The sequence below is a fragment of the Pseudophryne corroboree genome, chromosome 1 (genome assembly GCF_028390025.1).
Source record: "Pseudophryne corroboree isolate aPseCor3 chromosome 1, aPseCor3.hap2, whole genome shotgun sequence".
In the NCBI taxonomy this organism is placed as follows: domain Eukaryota; kingdom Metazoa; phylum Chordata; class Amphibia; order Anura; family Myobatrachidae; genus Pseudophryne; species Pseudophryne corroboree.
In genome coordinates, this window is record NC_086444.1 from 999,592,824 (window position 1) to 999,612,258 (window position 19,435).

Here is a 19,435-nt window from a genome sequence, read left to right on the forward strand (position 1 = left end):
ATTGCATTATTTTTGTGACACAGACACTATTTTTTTATTTTTAAATGAAGATGAACCCGGAACAATGATCGCCCGATTGTTGGTCACTGTGGAGTTGGGAAATAATAAGATTTTACTTACCGATAAATCTATTTCTCGGAGTCCGTAGTGGATGCTGGGGTTCCTGAAAGGACCATGGGGAATAGCGGCTCCGCAGGAGACAGGGCACAAAAAGTAAAGCTTTTCCAGGTCAGGTGGTGTGCACTGGCTCCTCCCCCTATGACCCTCCTCCAGACTCCAGTTAGGTACTGTGCCCGGACGAGCGTACACAATAAGGAAGGATTTTGAATCCCGGGTAAGACTCATACCAGCCACACCAATCACACCGTACAACTTGTGATCTAAACCCAGTTAACAGTATGATAACAGCGGAGCCTCTGAAAGATGGCTTCCTTCAACAATAACCCGAATTTGTTAACAATAACTATGTACAATTATTGCAGATAATCCGCACTTGGGATGGGCGCCCAGCATCCACTACGGACTCCGAGAAATAGATTTATCGGTAAGTAAAATCTTATTTTCTCTATCGTCCTAGTGGATGCTGGGGTTCCTGAAAGGACCATGGGGATTATACCAAAGCTCCCAAACGGGCGGGAGAGTGCGGATGACTCTGCAGCACCGAATGAGAGAACTCCAGGTCCTCCATAGCCAGAGTATCAAATTTGTAAAATTTTACAAAGGTGTTCTCCCCTGACCACGTAGCTGCTCGGCAAAGTTGTAATGCCGAGACCCCTCGGGCAGCCGCCCAAGATGAGCCCACCTTCCTTGTGGAGTGGGCCTTTACAGATTTAGGCTGTGGCAGGCCTGCCACAGAATGTGCAAGTTGGATTGTGCTACAGATCCAACGAGCAATCGTCTGCTTAGACGCAGGAGCACCCATCTTGTTGGGTGCATACAATATAAACAACGAGTCAGATTTTCTGACTCCAGCTGTCCTTGCAATATATATTTTTAATGCTCTGACAACGTCCAGTAACTTGGAGTCCTCCAAGTCACTTGTAGCCGCAGGCACTACAATAGGCTGGTTCAGATGAAATGCTGACACCACCTTAGGGAGAAAATGCGGACGAGTCCGCAGTTCTGCCCTGTCCGAATGGAAAATCAGATATGGGCTTTTGTAAGATAAAGCTGCCAGTTCTGACACTCTCCTGGCCGAAGCCAGGGCTAGAAGCATGGTCACTTTCCATGTGAGATATTTCAAATCCACCTTTTTTAGTGGTTCAAACCAATGAGATTTTAGAAAGTCCAAAACCACATTGAGATCCCACGGTGCCACTGGAGGCACCACAGGAGGCTGTATATGCAGCACTCCCTTAACAAAGGTCTGGACTTCAGGGACTGAAGCCAATTCTTTTTGAAAGAAAATCGACAGGGCCGAAATTTGAACCTTAATAGATCCCAATTTGAGACCCATAGACAATCCTGATTGCAGGAAATGTAGGAATCGACCCAGTTGAAATTCCTCCGTCGGAGCACTCCGATCTTCGCACCACGTAACATATTTTCGCCAAATTCGGTGATAATGTTGCACGGTTACTTCCTTCCTTGCTTTAATCAAAGTAGGAATGACTTCTTCCGGCATGCCTTTTTCCTTTAGGATCCGGCGTTCAACCGCCATGCCGTCAAACGCAGCCGCGGTAAGTCTTGAAACAGACAGGGACCCTGCTGAAGCAAGTCCCTCCTTAGAGGTAGAGGCCACGGATCTTCCGTGATCATCTCTTGAAGTTCCGGGTACCAAGTCCTTCTTGGCCAATCCGGAACCACTAGTATCGTTCTTACGCCTCTTTGCCGTATAATTCTCAATACTTTTGGTATGAGAGGCAGAGGAGGAAACACATACACCGACTGGTACACCCAAGGCGTTACCAGCGCGTCCACAGCTATTGCCTGCGGATCTCCTGACCTGGCGCAATACCTGTCCAGTTTTTTGTTGAGGCGAGACGCCATCATGTCCACCATTGGTCTTTCCCAACGGGTTACCAGCATGTGGAAGACTTCTGGATGAAGTCCCCACTCTCCCGGGTGAAGATCGTGTCTGCTGAGGAAGTCTGCTTCCCAGTTGTCCACTCCCGGGATGAACACTGCTGACAGTGCTATCACATGATTCTCTGCCCAGCGAAGAATCCTTGCAGCTTCTGCCATTGCACTCCTGCTTCTTGTGCCGCCCTGTCTGTTCACATGGGCGACTGCCGTGATGTTGTCCGACTGGATCAACACCGGTTTTCTGCCTGGCTTAGAGCATTGTAGATTGCTCTTAGTTCCAGAATGTTTATGTGAAGAGACGTTTCCAGGCTCGTCCATACTCCCTGGAAGTTTCTTCCTTGTGTGACTGCTCCCCAGCCTCTCAGGCTGGCGTCCGTGGTCACCAGGATCCAATCCTGTATGCCGAATCTGCGGCCCTCCAATAGATGAGCACTCTGCAACCACCACAGAAGAGACACCCTTGTCCTTGGAGACAGGGTTATCCGCAGGTGCATCTGAAGATGCGACCCTGACCATTTGTCCAACAGATCCCTTTGGAAAATTCTTGCGTGGAATCTGCCGAATGGAATTGCTTCGTAAGAAGCCACCATTTTTCCCAGGACTCTTGTGCATTGATGTACAGACACCTTTCCTGGTTTTAGGAGGTTCCTGACAAGCTCGGATAACTCCTTGGCTTTTTCCTCCGGGAGAAAAACCTTTTTCTGAACCGTGTCCAGAATCATCCCTAGGAACAGCAGACGAGTTGTCGGCATTAACTGGGATTTTGGAATATTCAGAATCCACCCGTGCTGTTTTAGCACTTCTTGAGACAGTGCTAATCCCATCTCTAGCTGTTCTCTGGACCTTGCTCTTATTAGGAGATCGTCCAAGTATGGGATAATTAATATGCCTTTTCTTCGAAGAAGAATCATCATCTCGGCCATTACCTTTGTAAAGACCCGAGGTGCCGTGGACAATCCGAACGGCAGCGTCTGAAACTGATAGTGACAGTTTTGTACAACGAACCTGAGGTACCCCTGGTGTGAGGGGTAAATTGGAACGTGGAGATACGCATCCTTGATGTCCAAGGATACCATAAAATCCCCCTCTTCCAGGTTCGCTATCACTGCTCTGAGTGACTCCATTTTGAACTTGAACTTCTTTATGTACAGGTTCAAGGACTTCAGATTTAGAATAGGCCTTACCGAGCCATCCGGCTTTGGTACCACAAAAAGAGTGGAATAATACCCCTTCCCTTGTTGTAGAAGAGGTACCTTGACTATCACCTGCTGAGAGTACAGCTTGTGAATGGCTTCCAAAACCGTCTCCCTTTCGGAGGGGGACGTTGGTAAAGCAGACTTCAGGAAACGGCGAGGTGGATCTGTCTCTAATTCCAACCTGTACCCCTGAGATATTATCTGCAGGATCCAGGGATCTACTTGCGAGTGAGCCCACTGCGCGCTGTAATTTTTGAGACGACCGCCCACCGTCCCCTAGTCCGCTTGAGAAGCCCCAGCGTCATGCTGAGGCTTTTGTAGAAGCCGGGGAGGGCTTCTGTTCCTGGGAAGGAGCTGCCTGTTGCTGTCTCTTCCCTCGACCTCTGCCTCGTGGCAGATATGAATAGCCCTTTGCTCTCTTATTTTTAAAGGAACGAAAGGGCTGCGGTTGAAAAGTCGGTGCCTTTTTCTGTTGGGGAGTGACTTGAGGTAGAAAGGTGGATTTCCCGGCTGTAGCCGTGGCCACCAAATCTGATAAACCGACTCCAAATAACTCCTCCCCTTTATACGGCAAAACTTCCATATGCCGTTTTGAATCCGCATCGCCTGTCCACTGTCGCGTCCATAAAGCTCTTCTGGCCGAAATGGACATAGCACTTACCCGTGATGCCAGTGTGCAGATATCCCTCTGTGCATCACGCATATAAAGAAATGCATCCTTTATTTGTTCTAACGACAGTAAAATATTGTCCCTGTCCAGGGTATCAATATTTTCAATCAGGGACTCTGACCAAACTACCCCAGCACTGCACATCCAGGCAGTCGCTATAGCTGGTCGTAGTATAACACCTGCATGTGTGTATATACTTTTTTGGATATTTTCCATCCTCCTATCTGATGGATCTTTAAGTGCGGCCTTCTCAGGAGAGGGTAACGCCACTTGTTTAGATAAGCGTGTTAGCGCCTTGTCCACCCTAGGAGATGTTTCCCAGCGCTCCCTAACCTCTGGCGGGAAAGGGTATAATGCCAATAATTTCTTTGAAATTATCAGCTTTTTATCAGGAGCAACCCACGCTTCATTACACACGTCATTTAATTCTTCTGATTCAGGAAAAACTATAGGTAGTTTTTTCACACCCCACATAATACCCTGTTTAGTGGTACCTGTAGTATCAGCTAAATGTAACGCCTCCTTCATTGCCAAAATCATATAACGTGTGGCCCTACTGGAAAATACGGTTGATTTGTCACCGTCACCACTGGAGTCAGTGCCTGTGTCTGGGTCTGTGTCGACCGACTGAGGCAAAGGGCGTTTTACAGCCCCCGACGGTGTTTGAGTCGCCTGGACAGGCACTAATTGATTGTCCGGCCGTCTCATGTCGTCAAACGACTGCTTTAGCGTGTTGACACTATCCCGTAGTTCCATAAATAAAGGCATCCATTCTGGTGTCGACTCCCTAGGGGGTGACATCCTCATATTTGGCAATTGCTCCGCCTCCACACCAATATCGTCCTCATACATGTCGACACACACGTACCGACACACAGCAGACACACAGGGAATGCTCCTAACGAAGACAGGACCCACTAGCCCTTTGGGGAGACAGAGGGAGAGTTTGCCAGCACACACCAAAAGCGCTATATATAACAGGGATAGCCTTATAATAAGTGCTCCCTTATAGCTGCTTTATATATATATAAAAATATCGCCATAAATTTGCCCCCCCTCTCTGTTTTACCCTGTTTCTGTAGTGCAGTGCAGGGGAGAGACCTGGGAGCCGTCCTGACCAGCGGAGCTGTGAGAGGAAATGGCGCCGTGTGCTGAGGAGATAGGCCCCGCCCCTTTTCCGGCGGGCTCGTCTCCCGCTATTTAGTGAATCCAGGCAGGGGTTAAATATCTCCATATAGCCTCTGGGGGCTATATGTGAGGTATTTTTAGCCTTTATATAGGTTACATTTGCCTCCCAGGGCGCCCCCCCCCCCAGCGCCCTGCACCCTCAGTGACTGCGTGTGAAGTGTGCCGAGAGGAAAATGGCGCACAGCTGCAGTGCTGTGCGCTACCTTTAGAAGACTGCAGGAGTCTTCAGCCGCCGATTTTGGACCTCTTCTGACTTCAGCATCTGCAAGGGGGCCGGCGGCGCGGCTCCGGTGACCATCCAGGCTGTACCTGTGATCGTCCCTCTGGAGCTGATGTCCAGTAGCCAAGAAGCCAATCCATCCTGCACGCAGGTGAGTTCACTTCTTCTCCCCTCAGTCCCTCGTTGCAGTGATCCTGTTGCCAGCAGGACTCACTGTAAAATAAAAAACCTAAGCTAAACTTTTTCTAAGCAGCTCTTTAGGAGAGCCACCTAGATTGCACCCTTCTCGGCCGGGCACAAAAATCTAACTGGAGTCTGGAGGAGGGTCATAGGGGGAGGAGCCAGTGCACACCACCTGACCTGGAAAAGCTTTACTTTTTGTGCCCTGTCTCCTGCGGAGCCGCTATTCCCCATGGTCCTTTCAGGAACCCCAGCATCCACTAGGACGATAGAGAAAGAACAGTTCGCAAGGACAAAATGGTTTATCAAAGTTTCAGGCTGCTCTATTTTAAAGGACTACAAAGTGCATCTCCAATTCCTTATACAGTATTAAAAGGCCATGTATACACAATTGTAGCCATTTTTACCATTAGATATATAAAAAAAAAAGTTAACAAAACAATACACAAGCTGCCCAAGCATGTTTCATCTAGCCGAGGAGAAGTTACAATGGTGGATGGCTACATATGGATATAAACAGCATATGACTCATCTGACAAGTAATGTAATAAACAGATTGAAAGTGCATAAAGGAATAAGAAGGGCACTCAAATCTAATAATACAGCGTAAAGTGAAGGGTAAACTACATTATCATATGCCCTGGCTAGATACAGAAAGACTGTTGAAGAAGAACAGACAATGAGGTATAAACACCAAAAATACATATGTTTTCCCAAAATATATGTGGTGTTTTTTTTTTTGTTTCTTGGGGGGGTTTTTTTTTTTGGGGGGGGGGGGGGGGGGGGGAATGATTTAGAATAAACTGCTTACAGCCATTTAAGTATGTATGAAAATTGAATTACATAATGCAGAGTATACATTATTACTCGTTAATAAATTATATAATACATTAGTGTTAATTATGAGATCACAAGCTAATAACTTAGACACAGCATCCTGCACTACCCTTGGCCCACCTGTGACCAATTACAGATATTTTTCTGGATCAGTATTATCTACTCTATTTTTGTGGCTGAAACTTTATTATTTTCAAGTAAAGGGGTAAACAAAGGCAGCGATAGGCAACCCGGTAATAATAATAAGAATTTACTTACCGATAATTCTATTTCTCGTAGTCCGTAGTGGATGCTGGGGACTCCGTCAGGACCATGGGGATTAGCGGCTCCGCAGGAGACAGGGCACAAAAGTAAAAGCTTTAGGATCAGGTGGTGTGCACTGGCTCCTCCCCCTATGACCCCCCTCCAAGCCTCAGTTAGGATACTGTGCCCGGACGAGCGTACACAATAAGGAAGGATTTTGAATCCCGGGTAAGACTCATACCAGCCACACCAATCACACTGTACAACCTGTGATCTGAACCCAGTTAACAGCATGATAACAGCGGAGCCTCTGAAAGGATGGCTCACAACAATAATAACCCGATTTTTGTAACAATAACTATGTACAAGTATTGCAGACAATCCGCACTTGGGATGGGCGCCCAGCATCCACTACGGACTACGAGAAATAGAATTATCGGTAAGTAAATTCTTATTTTCTCTGACGTCCTAAGTGGATGCTGGGGACTCCGTCAGGACCATGGGGATTATACCAAAGCTCCCAAACGGGCGGGAGAGTGCGGATGACTCTGCAGCACCGAATGAGAGAACTCCAGGTCCTCCTCAGCCAGGGTGTGCCCCTGACCAAGTAGCAGCTCGGCAAAGTTGTAAAGCCGAGACCCCTCGGGCAGCCGCCCAAGATGAGCCCACCTTCCTTGTGGAATGGGCATTTACATATTTTGGCTGTGGCAGGCCTGCCACAGAATGTGCAAGCTGAATTGTACTACACATCCAACTAGCAATCGTCTGCTTAGAAGCAAGAGCACCCCGTTTTTTGGGTGCCTACAGGATAACAGCAAGTCAGTTTTCCTGACTCCAGCCGTCCTGGAACCTATATTTTCAGGGCCCTGACAACATCCAGCAACTTGGAGTCCTCCAAGTCCCTAGTAGCCGCAGGTACCACAATAAGCTGGTGCAGGTGAAACGCTGACACCACCTTAGGGAGAAACTGGGGACGAGTCCGCAGCTCTGCCCTGTCCGAATGGACAATCAGATATGGGCTTTGTGAGACAAAGCCGCCAATTCTGACACTCGCCTGGCCGAGGCCAGGGCCAACAGCATGGTCACTTTCCATGTGAGATATTTCAAATCCACAGATTTGAGCGGTTTAAACCAATGTGATTTGAGGAATCCCAGAACTACGTTGAGATCCCACAGTGCCACTGGAGGCACAAAAGGGGGTTGTATATGCAGTACTCCCTTGACAAACTTCTGGACTTCAGGAACTGAAGCCAATCTTTTCTGGAAGAAAATTGACAGGGCCGAAATTTGAACCCTAATGGACCCCAATTTGAGGCCCATAGACACTCCTGTTTGCAGGAAATGCAGGAATCGACCGAGTTGAAATTTCTTCGTGGGGCCTTTCTGGCCTCACACCACGCAACATATTTTCGCCACATGTGGTGATAATGTTGTGCGGTCACCTCCTTCCTGGCTTTGACCAGGGTAGGAATGACCTCTTCCGGAATGCCTTTTTCCCTTAGGATCCGGCGTTCCACCGCCATGCCGTCAAACGCAGCCGCGGTAAGTCTTGGAACAGACATGGTACTTGCTAAAGCAAGTCCCTTCTTAGCGGCAGAGGCCATGAGTCCTCTGTGAGCATTTCTTGAAGTTCCGGGTACCAAGTCCTTCTTGGCCAATCCGGAGCCACGAGTATAGTTCTTACTCCTCTACGTCTTATAATTCTCAGTACCTTGGGTATGAGAAGCAGAGGAGGGAACACATACACCGACTGGTACACCCACGGTGTTACCAGAACGTCCACAGCTATTGCCTGAGGGTCTCTTGACCTGGCGCAATACCTGTCCAGTTTTTTGTTCAGGCGGGACGCCATCATGTCCACCTTTGGTCTTTCCCAACGGTTCACAATCATGTGGAAGACTTCCCGATGAAGTCCCCACTCTCCCGGGTGGAGGTCGTGACTGCTGAGGAAGTCTGCTTCCCAGTTGTCCACTCCCGGAATGAACACTGCTGACAGTGTTATCACATGATTTTCCGCCCAGCGAAGAATCCTTGCAGTTTCTGCCATTGCCCTCCTGCTTCTTGTGCCGCCCTGTCTGTTTACGTGGGCGACTGCCGTGATGTTGTCCCACTGGATCAATACCGGCTGACCTTGAAGCAGAGGTCTTGCTAAGCTTAGAGCATTGTAAATTGCCCTTAGCTCCAGTATATTTATGTGGAGAGAAGTCTCCAGACTATATCACACTCCCTGGAAATTTTTTCCCTGTGTGACTGCTCCCCAGCCTCTCAGGCTGGCATCCGTGGTCACCAGGACCCAGTCCTGAATGCCGAATCTGCGGCCCTTTAATAGATGAGCACTCTGCAGCCACCGCAGAAGAAACACCCTTGTCCTTGGAGACAGGGTTATCCGCTGATGCATCTGAAGATGCGATCCGGACCATTTTTCCAGCAGATCCCACTGAAAAGTTCTTGCGTGAAATCTGCCGAATGGAATCGCTTCGTAAGAAGCCACCATTTTTCCCAGGACCCTTGTGCAATGATGCACTGACACTTTTCCTGGTTTTAGGAGGTTCCTGACTAGCTCGGATAACTCCCTGGCTTTCTTCTCCGGGAGAAACACCCTTTTCTGGACTGTGTCCAGAATCATCCCTAGGAACAGCAGACGTGTCGTCGGAAACAGCTGCGATTTTGGAATATTTAGAATCCACCCGTGCTGTCGTAGAACTACTTGAGATAGTGCTACTCCGACCTCCAACTGTTCTCTGGACCTTGCCCTTATCAGGAGATCGTCCATTTTCTTTGAAGAAGAATCATCATTTCGGTCATTACCTTGGTAAAGACCCGGGGTGCCGTGGACAATCCAAACGGCAGCGTCTGAAACTGATAGTGACAGTTCTGTACCACGAACCTGAGGTACCCTTGGTGAGAAGGGCAAATTGGGACATGGGAGGTAAGCATCCCTGATGTCCAGGGACACCATACAGTCCCCTTCTTCCTGGTTCGCTATCACTGCTCTGAGTGACTCCATCTTGATTTGAACCTTTGTATGTAAGTGTTCAAATATTTCGGATTTAGAATAGGTCTCACCGAGCCGTCTGGCTTCAGTACCACAATATAGTGTGGAATAATACCCCTTTCCTTGTTGTAGGAGGGGTACTTTGATTATCACCTGCTGGGAATACAGCTTGTGAATTGTTTCCAATACTGCCTCCCTGTCGGAGGGAGACGTTGGTAAAGCAGACTTCAGGAACCTGCGAGGGGGAGACGTCTCGAATTTCCAATCTGTACCCCTGGGATACTACTTGTAGGCTCCAGGGGTCCACTTGCGAGTGAGCCCACTGCGTGCTGAAACTCTTGAGACGACCCCCCACCGCACCTGAGTCCGCTTGTACGGCCCCAGCGTCATGCTGAGGACTTGGTAGAAGCGGTGGAGGGCTTCTGTTCCTGGGAATGGGCTGCCTGCTGCAGTCTTCTTCCCTTTCCTCTATCCCTGGGCAGATATGACTGGCCTTTTGCCCGCTTGCCCGTATGGGGACGAAAGGACTGAGGCTGAAAAGACGGTGTCTTTTTCTGCTGAGATGTGACTTGGGGTAAAAAAAGTGGATTTTCCAGCTGTTGCCGTGGCCACCAGGTCCGATGGACCGCCCCAAATAACTCCTCCCCTTTATACGGCAATACTTCCATGTGCCGTTTGGAATATGCATCACCTGACCACTGTCGTGTCCATAAACATCTTCTGGCAGATATGAACATCGCACTTACTCTTGATGCCAGAGTGCAAATATCCCTCTGTGCATCTCGCATATATAGAAATGCATCCTTTAAATGCTCTATAGTCAATAAAATACTGTCCCTGTCAAGGGTATCAATATTTTCAGTCAGGGAATCCGACCAAGCCACCCCAGCGCTGCACATCCAGGCTGAGGCGATCGCTGGTCGCAGTATAACACCAGTATGTGTGTATATACTTTTTAGGATATTTTCCAGCCTCCTATCAGCTGGCTCCTTGAGGGCGGCCGTATCTGGAGACGGTAACGCCACTTGTGATAAGCGTGTGAGCGCCTTCATTTAATTTATCTGATTCAGGAAAAACTACAGGTAGTTTTTTCACACCCCATATAATACCCTTTTTTTGTGGTACTTGTAGTATCAGAAATATGTAACACCTCCTTCATTGCCCTTAACATGTAACGTGTGGCCCTAAAGGAAAATACGTTTGTTTCTTCACCGTCGACACTGGAGTCAGTGTCCGTGTCTGTGTCTGTGTCGACCGACTGAGGTAAATGGGCGTTTTAAAGCCCCTGACGGTGTTTGAGACGCCTGGACAGGTACTAATTTGTTTGCCGGCCGTCTCATGTCGTCAACCGACCTTGCAGCGTGTTGACATTATCACGTAATTCCTTAAATAAGCCATCCATTCCGGTGTCGACTCCCTAAAGAGTGACATCACCATTACAGGCAATTGCTCCGCCTCCTCACCAACATCGTCCTCATACATGTCGACACACACGTACCGACACACAGCACACACACAGGGAATGCTCTGATAGAGGACAGGACCCCACTAGCCCTTTGGGGAGACAAAGGGAGAGTTTGCCAGCACACACCAAAACGCTATAATTATACAGGGACAACCTTTATATAAGTGTTTTCCCTTATAGCATCTTAATATATAATCATATCGCCAAATAAGTGCCGCCCCTCTCTGTTTTAACCCTGTTTCTGTAGTGCAGTGCAGGGGAGAGCCTGGGAGCCTTCCCTCCAGCAGTTCTGTGAGGGAAAATGGCGCTGTGTGCTGAGGAGAATAGGCCCCGCCCCCTTTTTGGCGGGCTTCTTCTCCCGTTTTTCTGACAACTTGGCAGGGGTTAAATACATCCATATAGCCCCAGAGGCTATATGTGATGTATTTTTAGCCAGTATAGGTACTTTCATTGCTGCCCAGGGCGCCCCCCCCATCGCCCTGCACCCTCAGTGACCGTTGGTGTGAAGTGTGCTGAGAGCAATGGCGCACAGCTGCAGTGCTGTGCGCTACCTCATGAAGACTGAGAAGTCTTCAGCCGCCGATTTCTGGACCTCTTCTCTCTTCAGCATCTGCAAGGGGGTCGGCGGCGCGGCTCCGGTGACCCATCCAGGCTGTACCTGTGATCGTCCCTCTGGAGCTAGTGTCCAGTAGCCTAAGAAGCCAATCCATCCTGCACGCAGGTGAGTTCACTTCTTCTCCCCTAAGTCCCTCGTTGCAGTGAGCCTGTTGCCAGCAGGACTCACTGAAAATAAAAAACCTAATAAAACTTTTACTCTAAGCAGCTCTTTAGGAGAGCCACCTAGATTGCACCCTTCTCGGCCGGGCACAAAAACCTAACTGAGGCTTGGAGGGGGGTCATAGGGGGAGGAGCCAGTGCACACCACCTGATCCTAAAGCTTTTACTTTTGTGCCCTGTCTCCTGCGGAGCCGCTAATCCCCATGGTCCTGACGGAGTCCCCAGCATCCACTTAGGACGTCAGAGAAATAACACAATGCATTTATTCAAAGAAGCAAAACATCTACCTGTAACAACATTCAACCTGACATTTTAAGTGTTACAAGTCATAACAAAGAAAGATGACAATAAAGATTAAAGGAACTGGAGGCCACCTGTTACCAATAACTATTCTATCAGTCATCCTCAAAAACAGTCATGTTGTCTATGCATGCTCATGGTGTGGAGAGAGTCCTTTATTTCCTACTCTACCCCTCCCTAGTCTTTTGTTGTTTCCTATTACAGGTTGAGTATCCCTTATCCAAAATGCTTGGGACCAGAGGTATTTTGGATATCGGATTTTTCCGTATTTTGGAATAACTGCATACCATAATGAGATATCATGGTGATGGGACCTAAGTCTAAGCACAGAATGCATTTATGTTTCATATACACCTTATACACACAGCCTGAAGGTCGTTTTAGCAAATATTTGTAATAAATTTGTGCATTAAACAAAGTGTGTGTACATTCACACAATTCATTTATGTTTCGTATACACCTTATACACACACAGCCTGAAGGTCATTTAATACAATATTTTTTATAACTGTGTATTAAACAAAGTTTGTGTACATTGAGCCATCAGAAAACAAAGGTTTCACTATCTCAGTCTCACTCTAAAGATTCCGTATTTCAGAATATTCCGTATTTCGGAATATTTGGATATGGGATATTCAACCTGTATCACTTTGTGGGATGTATGTATGTGTATGCTATAACTATATTTTTTAGTGCAAAAATGTTCACTAAAATCCAACCTCATTAAAAGGCATTAGGTTATATATTATAACATAAGGTTATTAAAACATTAGGTTATTATATTATATTTCTATATTAAAAAAGAAACAATAACACTTCTCACATCTCATTGTTATTTAGCTCAGTAAGTCACAAGGTGGTGTACAGATTCTTCTTGACTGTGGGTATAATTGTTCTTCAGGAGGGGGTTTTCATGAACTGGTCAGATCAGTCTAATAGCTATTAATTTAATGTGATCAAACAGCAGAAAATAAGATTTTACTTACTGGTAAATATATTTCTCGTAGTCCGTAGTGGATGCTGGGGACTCCGTAAGTACCATGGGGAATAGACGGCTCCGCAGGAGACAGGGCACTCTAAGAAAGAATTAGGACTACTGGTGTGCACTGGCTCCTCCCTCTATGTCCCTCCTCCAGACCTCAGTTAAGGAAACTGTGCCCGGAAGAGCTGACAGTACAAGGAAAGGATTTTGGAATCCAGGGTAAGACTCATACCAGCCACACCGTATAACTCGTGATAAACTTACCCAGTTAACAGTATGAACAACAACAGAGCATCAGACCAACCTGATGCAACCATAACATAACCCTTATGTAAGCAATAACTATATACAAGTATTGCAGAAGAAGTCCGCACTTGGGACGGGCGCCCAGCATCCACTACGGACTACAAGAAATAGATTTACCGGTAAGTAAAATCTTATTTTATCTAACGTCCTAGTGGATGCTGGGGACTCCGTATGGACCATGGGGATTATACCAAAGCTCCCAAACGGGCGGGAGAGTGCGGATGACTCTGCAGCACCGAATGAGCAAACACAAGGTCCTCCTCAGCCAGGGTATCAAACTTGTAGAATTTTGCAGCCGCCCAAGAAGAGCCCACCTTCCTTGTGGAATGGCTTTTACTGATTTTGGAGGCGGCAATCCAGCTGCAAAATGAGCATGCTGAATCGTGTTACAGATCCAGCGAGCAATAGTTTGCTTTGAAGCAGGAGCACCCAGATTGTTGGATGCATACAGGATAAACAACGACTCAGTTTTCCTGACTCCAGCCGTTCTGGCTACATAAACCTTCAAAGCCCTGACTACCTCTAGTAACTTGGCATCCTCCAAGTCACGAGTAGCCGCAGGCACCACAATAGGTTGGTTCAAATGAAAAGATGACACCACTTTTGGCAGAAAGTACGGACGAGTCCGTAATTCTGCCCTGTCCATATGGAAAACCAGATAGGGGCTTTTATGTGACAAAGCCGCCAATTCTGACACACGCCTAGCCAAAGCTAAGGCCAACAGCATGACCACCTTCCACGTGAGATATTTTAACTCCACGGTTTTAAGTAGCTCAAACCAGTGTGATTTCAGGAAACTCAACACCACGTTAAGATCCCAAGGTGCCACTGGTGGCACAAAAGGGGCTGAATATGCAGCACTCCCTTTACAAACGTCTGAACTTCAGGAAGAGAAGCCAGTTCCTTTTGAAAGAAAATGGATAGGGCTGAAATCTGGACCTCAATGGACCCCAATTTTAAGCCCAAAGTCACTCCCGACTGTAGGAAGTGAAGGAAACGGCCCAGCTGGAATTCCTCCGTAGGGGCATTCCTGGCCTCACACCAAGCAACATATTTCGCCATATACGGTGATAATGCTTAGCCGTCACGTCCTTCCTAGCCTTTATTAGCGTAGGAATAACCTCATCCTGAATGCCTTTTTCTGCTAGGATCCGGCGTTCAACCGCCATGCCGTCAAACGCAGCCTCGGTAAGTCTTGGAACAGACAGGGCCCTTGTTGCAACAGATCCTGTCTGAGAGACAGAGGCCATGGGTCTTCTGTGAGCATTTCTTGCAATTCCGGATACCAAGTCCTTCTTGGCCAAACCGGAACAATGAGTATTGTTCTCACTCCTCTTTTTCTTACGATTCTCAGCACCTTGGGTATGAGAGGAAGAGGAGGAAATACATAAACCGACTGGAACACCCACGGTGTCACTAGTGCGTCCACAACTATCGCCTGAGGGTCTCTTGACCTGGCGCAATACATTTGTAGCTTTTTGTTGAGGCGGGATGCCATCATGTCCACCTGTGGCAGTTCCCAACGACTTGTAATCTGTGTGAAGACTTCTTGATGAAGTCCCCACTCTCCCGGGTGAAGGTTGTGCCTGCTGAGGAAGACTGCTTCCCAGTTGTCAACTCCCGGAATGAACACTGCTAACAGTGCTTTCACGTGATTCTCCGCCCCGCGAAGAATTCTGGTGGCTTCCGCCTTCGCCACCCTGCTCCTTGTGCCGCCTTGGCGGTTTACATGAGCCACTGCGGTGATGTTGTCTGCCCGAATCAGCACCGGTTGGTAGCGAAGCAGAGGCTCTGCTTGACTTAGGGCGTTGTATATGGCCCTTAGTTCCAGGATATTGACGTGCAGACAAGCCTCCTGACCTGACCACAGACCCTGGAAATTTCTTCCCTGTGTGACTGCCCCCCACCCTCGGAGGCTTGCATCCGTGGTCACCAGGACCCAGTCCTGAATGCCAAATCTGCGACCCTCGATAAGGTGAGCACTCTGCAGCCACCACAGAAGAGACACCCTGGCCCTGGGGGATAGGGTGATTAGCCGCTGCATTTGAAGATGCGATCCGGACCACCTGTCCAACAGATCCCACTGACAGGTCCTCGCATGGAACCTGCCGAAGGGAATGGCTTCGTATGACGCCACCATCTTTCCCAGGACTCGCGTGCATTGATGCACCGACACCTGTTTTGGTTTTAAGAGGCCTCTGACCAGAGTCACGAGCTCCTGAGCCTTCTCCGCCGGGAGACAAACCTTCTTCTGGTCTGTGTCCAGTATCATGCCCAAGAAGGGCAGACGCATCGTAGGAATCAGCTGCGACTTTGGAATATTCAGAACCCAGCTGTGCTGTTGCAACACCTCCCGAGAGTGTGCTACGCTGATCAGCAACTGCTCTCTGGACCTCGCCTTTATGAGGAGATCGTCCAAGTATGGGATAATTGTAACTCCTTGCTTTCGCAGAAGCATCATCATTTCTGCCATTAACTTGGTAAATATTCTCGGTGCCGTGGACAGACCAAACGGCAACGTCTGGAATGGGTAATGACAATCCTGTACCACAAATCTGAGGTACGCCTGATGAGGTGGATAAATGGGGACATGAAGGTATGCATCCTTTATGTCCAGAGACACCATATAACCCCCCCCTTCCAGGCTTGCGATGACCGCTCTGAGCGATTCAATCTTGAACTTGAACCTTTTCAGGTATATGTTAAGGAATTTTAAATTCAATATGGGTCAGACCGAACCGTCCGGTTTCGGTACTACAAACATGGTCGAATAATAACCCTTTCCCTGTTGAAGGAGGGGAACCTTGACCACCACCTGCTGAAGATACAATTTGTGAATTGCAGTTAACACTGTTTCCCTCTCGTGGGGGGAAGCCGGCAGGGCCGTCGGTGAGGGGGCATCTTCTCAAAGTCCAGCTTGCATCCCTGAGACACAATATCTATTGCCCAGGAACCTAACAGGGAGTGAACCCACTTGTGGCTGAACTTACGCAGGTGTGCCCCCACCGGGCCTAGCTCCGCCTGTGGAGCCCCAGCGACATGCGGTGGATTTTTGTAGAGGCCGGGGAGGACTGCTGTTCCTGGGACCTAGCTGTGTTGTGCAGCTTCTTTCCTCTGCCCCCGCCTCTGGCAAGAAAGGACGCACCTCGGACTTTCTTGTTTCTTTGTTCTGAAGGCTGCATTTGATAATGTCGCGTTTTCATAGGCTGTGCAGGAATATAAGGCAAAACAACAGAATTACCAGCTATAGCTGTGGAGAGCAGGTCCGAGAACCCTTCTCCACACAATCCTCAGCCTTCCATATGCCTCTTAAGTCGGCATCATCTGTCCATTGCATATTCTACAGGACACGTCAAGCAGAAATCGACATAGCTTTGTCTCTAGGACCCAGTATACTCATGTCTCTTTGGGCATGCTTTATAACTATATATCTATCCCTTAAGACAGCATCTTATATATATATATATATATATATATCTCTATATATATATATATATATATATATATATATATATATATATATATATATCTCTACATACTAGGGTCTCAATCTCTGCTGATGAGGTACCTGTCCACTCTGCCCCAGCGCTATCAACCCATGCAGACACAATCGCCGGTCTGAGTAGTGTACCAGAATGTGCACGCTATCTGCAGGATCCCTGAGAATAGCTGTTACGACAGGTTACCTTTTGGGCAAACGTGACACCCTAGGGGAAGATTCCCATCGTATCCTGGCCCTAGTGGGGAAAGGATACTGCCTGAGAATTCTTTGTGGGAAACTGCAGTCTCTTGTCTTGAGATTCCCACTCTTTCTTCCCCTTAAACATGTGTACCCTTGTGTCAGGGACAGATGAGTCATCAGTGATATGCAAAACATCTTTTATTACAATAATCATATATTGAATACTTTTCTGCCATTTTGGCTGTAACTTTGCATTATCGTAGTCGACACTGGAGTCAATCTCCGTGTCGACATCAGTGTTTATTATTTTGGATAGTGAGCATTGAGAGACACTGAAGGTCTCTGCGACAGAGGGACAGACATGGGTAGATTTCCTATCTGTTCTCTAATCTTTTGTGCAATAAATTCACCTCAGCACTTAATTACACATATCCAACAGGTGTCGGCGTTGTCGACGGAGACACCCTCACACACATATTTGCTCTATCTCCTCCTTAGGGGAGCCTTTTACCTCAGACACACCACACACACAGGGGATGCTCTATTTGAAGACAGTTCCCCCACAAGGCCCTTTGGAGAGAGAGAGAGAGAGTATGCCAGCACACACCCCAGCGCTATATGACCCAGGAATCACACAGTAACGTAGTGTTAACCCAGTAGCTGCTGTATATATTGTTTTTATGCCAAATTTATGTGCCCCCCCTCTCTTTTCACCCTCTTCTATCGTGCTTCTGCAGGGGAGAGCCTGGGGAGCTTCCTCTCAGCGGAGCTGTGGAGAGAAAATGGCGCTGGTGAGTGCTGAGGAAGAAGCCCCGCCCCCTCAGCGGCGGGCTTCTGTCCCGCGATTTTGTGTAAAATAATGGCGGGGGCTCATGCATATATACAGCGCCCAGCTGTATATATGCTCTATTTTGCCAGGAGGTGCTCAATTGCTGCCCAGGGCGCCCCCCCCTGCGCCCTGCACCCTACAGTGACCGGAGTGTGTGGGTTAGTGTGGGAGCAATGGCGCACAGCTGCAGTGCTGTGCGCTACCTCATATGAAGACAGGAGTCTTCTGCCGCCGATTTTGATGTCTTCTTGCTTCACTCGCCGGCTTCTGTCTTCTGGCTCTGCGAGGGGGACGGCGGCGCGGCTCCGGGAACGGACGACCAAGGTTAAGTTCCTGTGTTTGATCCCTCTGGAGCTAATGGTGTCCAGTAGCCTAAGAAGCGCAACCTATCCGCAGTTAGTAGGTTTGCTTCTCTCCCCTCAGTCCCACGTAGCAGAGAGTCTGTTGCCAGCAGATCTCTCTGAAAATAAAAAATCCTAATAAAATACTTTCTTATTAGCAAGCTCAGGAGAGCTCACTAAAGTGCACCCAGCTCTGACCGGGCACAGATTGTAACTGAGGTCTGGAGGAGGGACATAGAGGGAGGAGCCAGTGCACACCAGTAGTCCTAATTCTTTCTTAGAGTGCCCTGTCTCCTGCGGAGCCGTCTATTCCCCATGGTCCTTACAGAGTCCCCAGCATCCACTAGGACGTTAGAGAAATGTTGTGATACAAATATTTAGAGGAATAAAATAACACACACAAATTCAAGCTGTTAGATGCAGCTGTTAGATTCCTGAAATATGCACAAGACAAACATCCTGAATTATCAGTTGGTCAGTGTGAACTAAGCTGTGCTATTACCAAACTTATGTCGCATATGGTTAATTGAATTACCTGATCTTCTGAGAATAAAACTCCCTTCTGTGTATTGATTCGTTTAAATAGATCCCCTCCTTCACAGTAATCCATCACAATGTAAAGGCAACCATTTTCTGTAATACAGAAATAATTCTTATTCGCAAGCACAAACCAGCAACCAATTTAGGCACACAGAGGGCGGTATCTAATTAGCCGCAATAACGTGATCAGAGATAGCGGCAACATCACACCTATCTACCAAAAAAGCAGCTTATCGCAGCCTTGCTCTCCTGTTTTTCGCTTGTATCCCATTCCAAAATGGCGATAATGGGATTTGCGTGATAATTCTAACTGGCAAAAACCGAGATAAGTATAAGTATAGGAGAAAATGGGGAAATCTGCCTGTACCTATAAAAAAGCCAAACTAATATAGGAAAAGATTATAGAACTGTATTAGTGACCATAATAAAACTATTTGGTGTATTTATTTTTAAATAAGAAAAAATAAGATTTTACTTACCGATAAATCTATTTCTCGTAGTCCGTAGTGGATGCTGGGGACTCCGTCAGGACCATGGGGATATAGCGGCTCCGCAGGAGACAGGGCACAATAATAAAAGCTTTAGGATCAGGTGGTGTGCACTGGCTCCTCCCCCTATGACCCTCCTCCAAGCCTCAGTTAGGATACTGTGCCCGGACG

At 47.8% G+C, this 19,435-nt stretch overlaps 1 protein-coding gene across 3 annotated transcripts in view; it reads right to left on the reverse strand.

Annotated features, from left to right (window-relative positions):
* The window catches only part of NEK1 (NIMA related kinase 1), a 344,019-nt gene that overhangs the window by 302,952 nt on the left and 21,632 nt on the right, over positions 1 to 19,435 (reverse strand). For all 3 annotated transcript variants that reach the window (XM_063920623.1, XM_063920622.1, XM_063920624.1), the window contains exon 3: positions 18,772 to 18,869. In XM_063920623.1, coding sequence (XP_063776693.1) covers positions 18,772 to 18,869 — 98 coding nt within the window. The remainder of the gene's footprint in view (positions 1 to 18,771; positions 18,870 to 19,435) is intronic.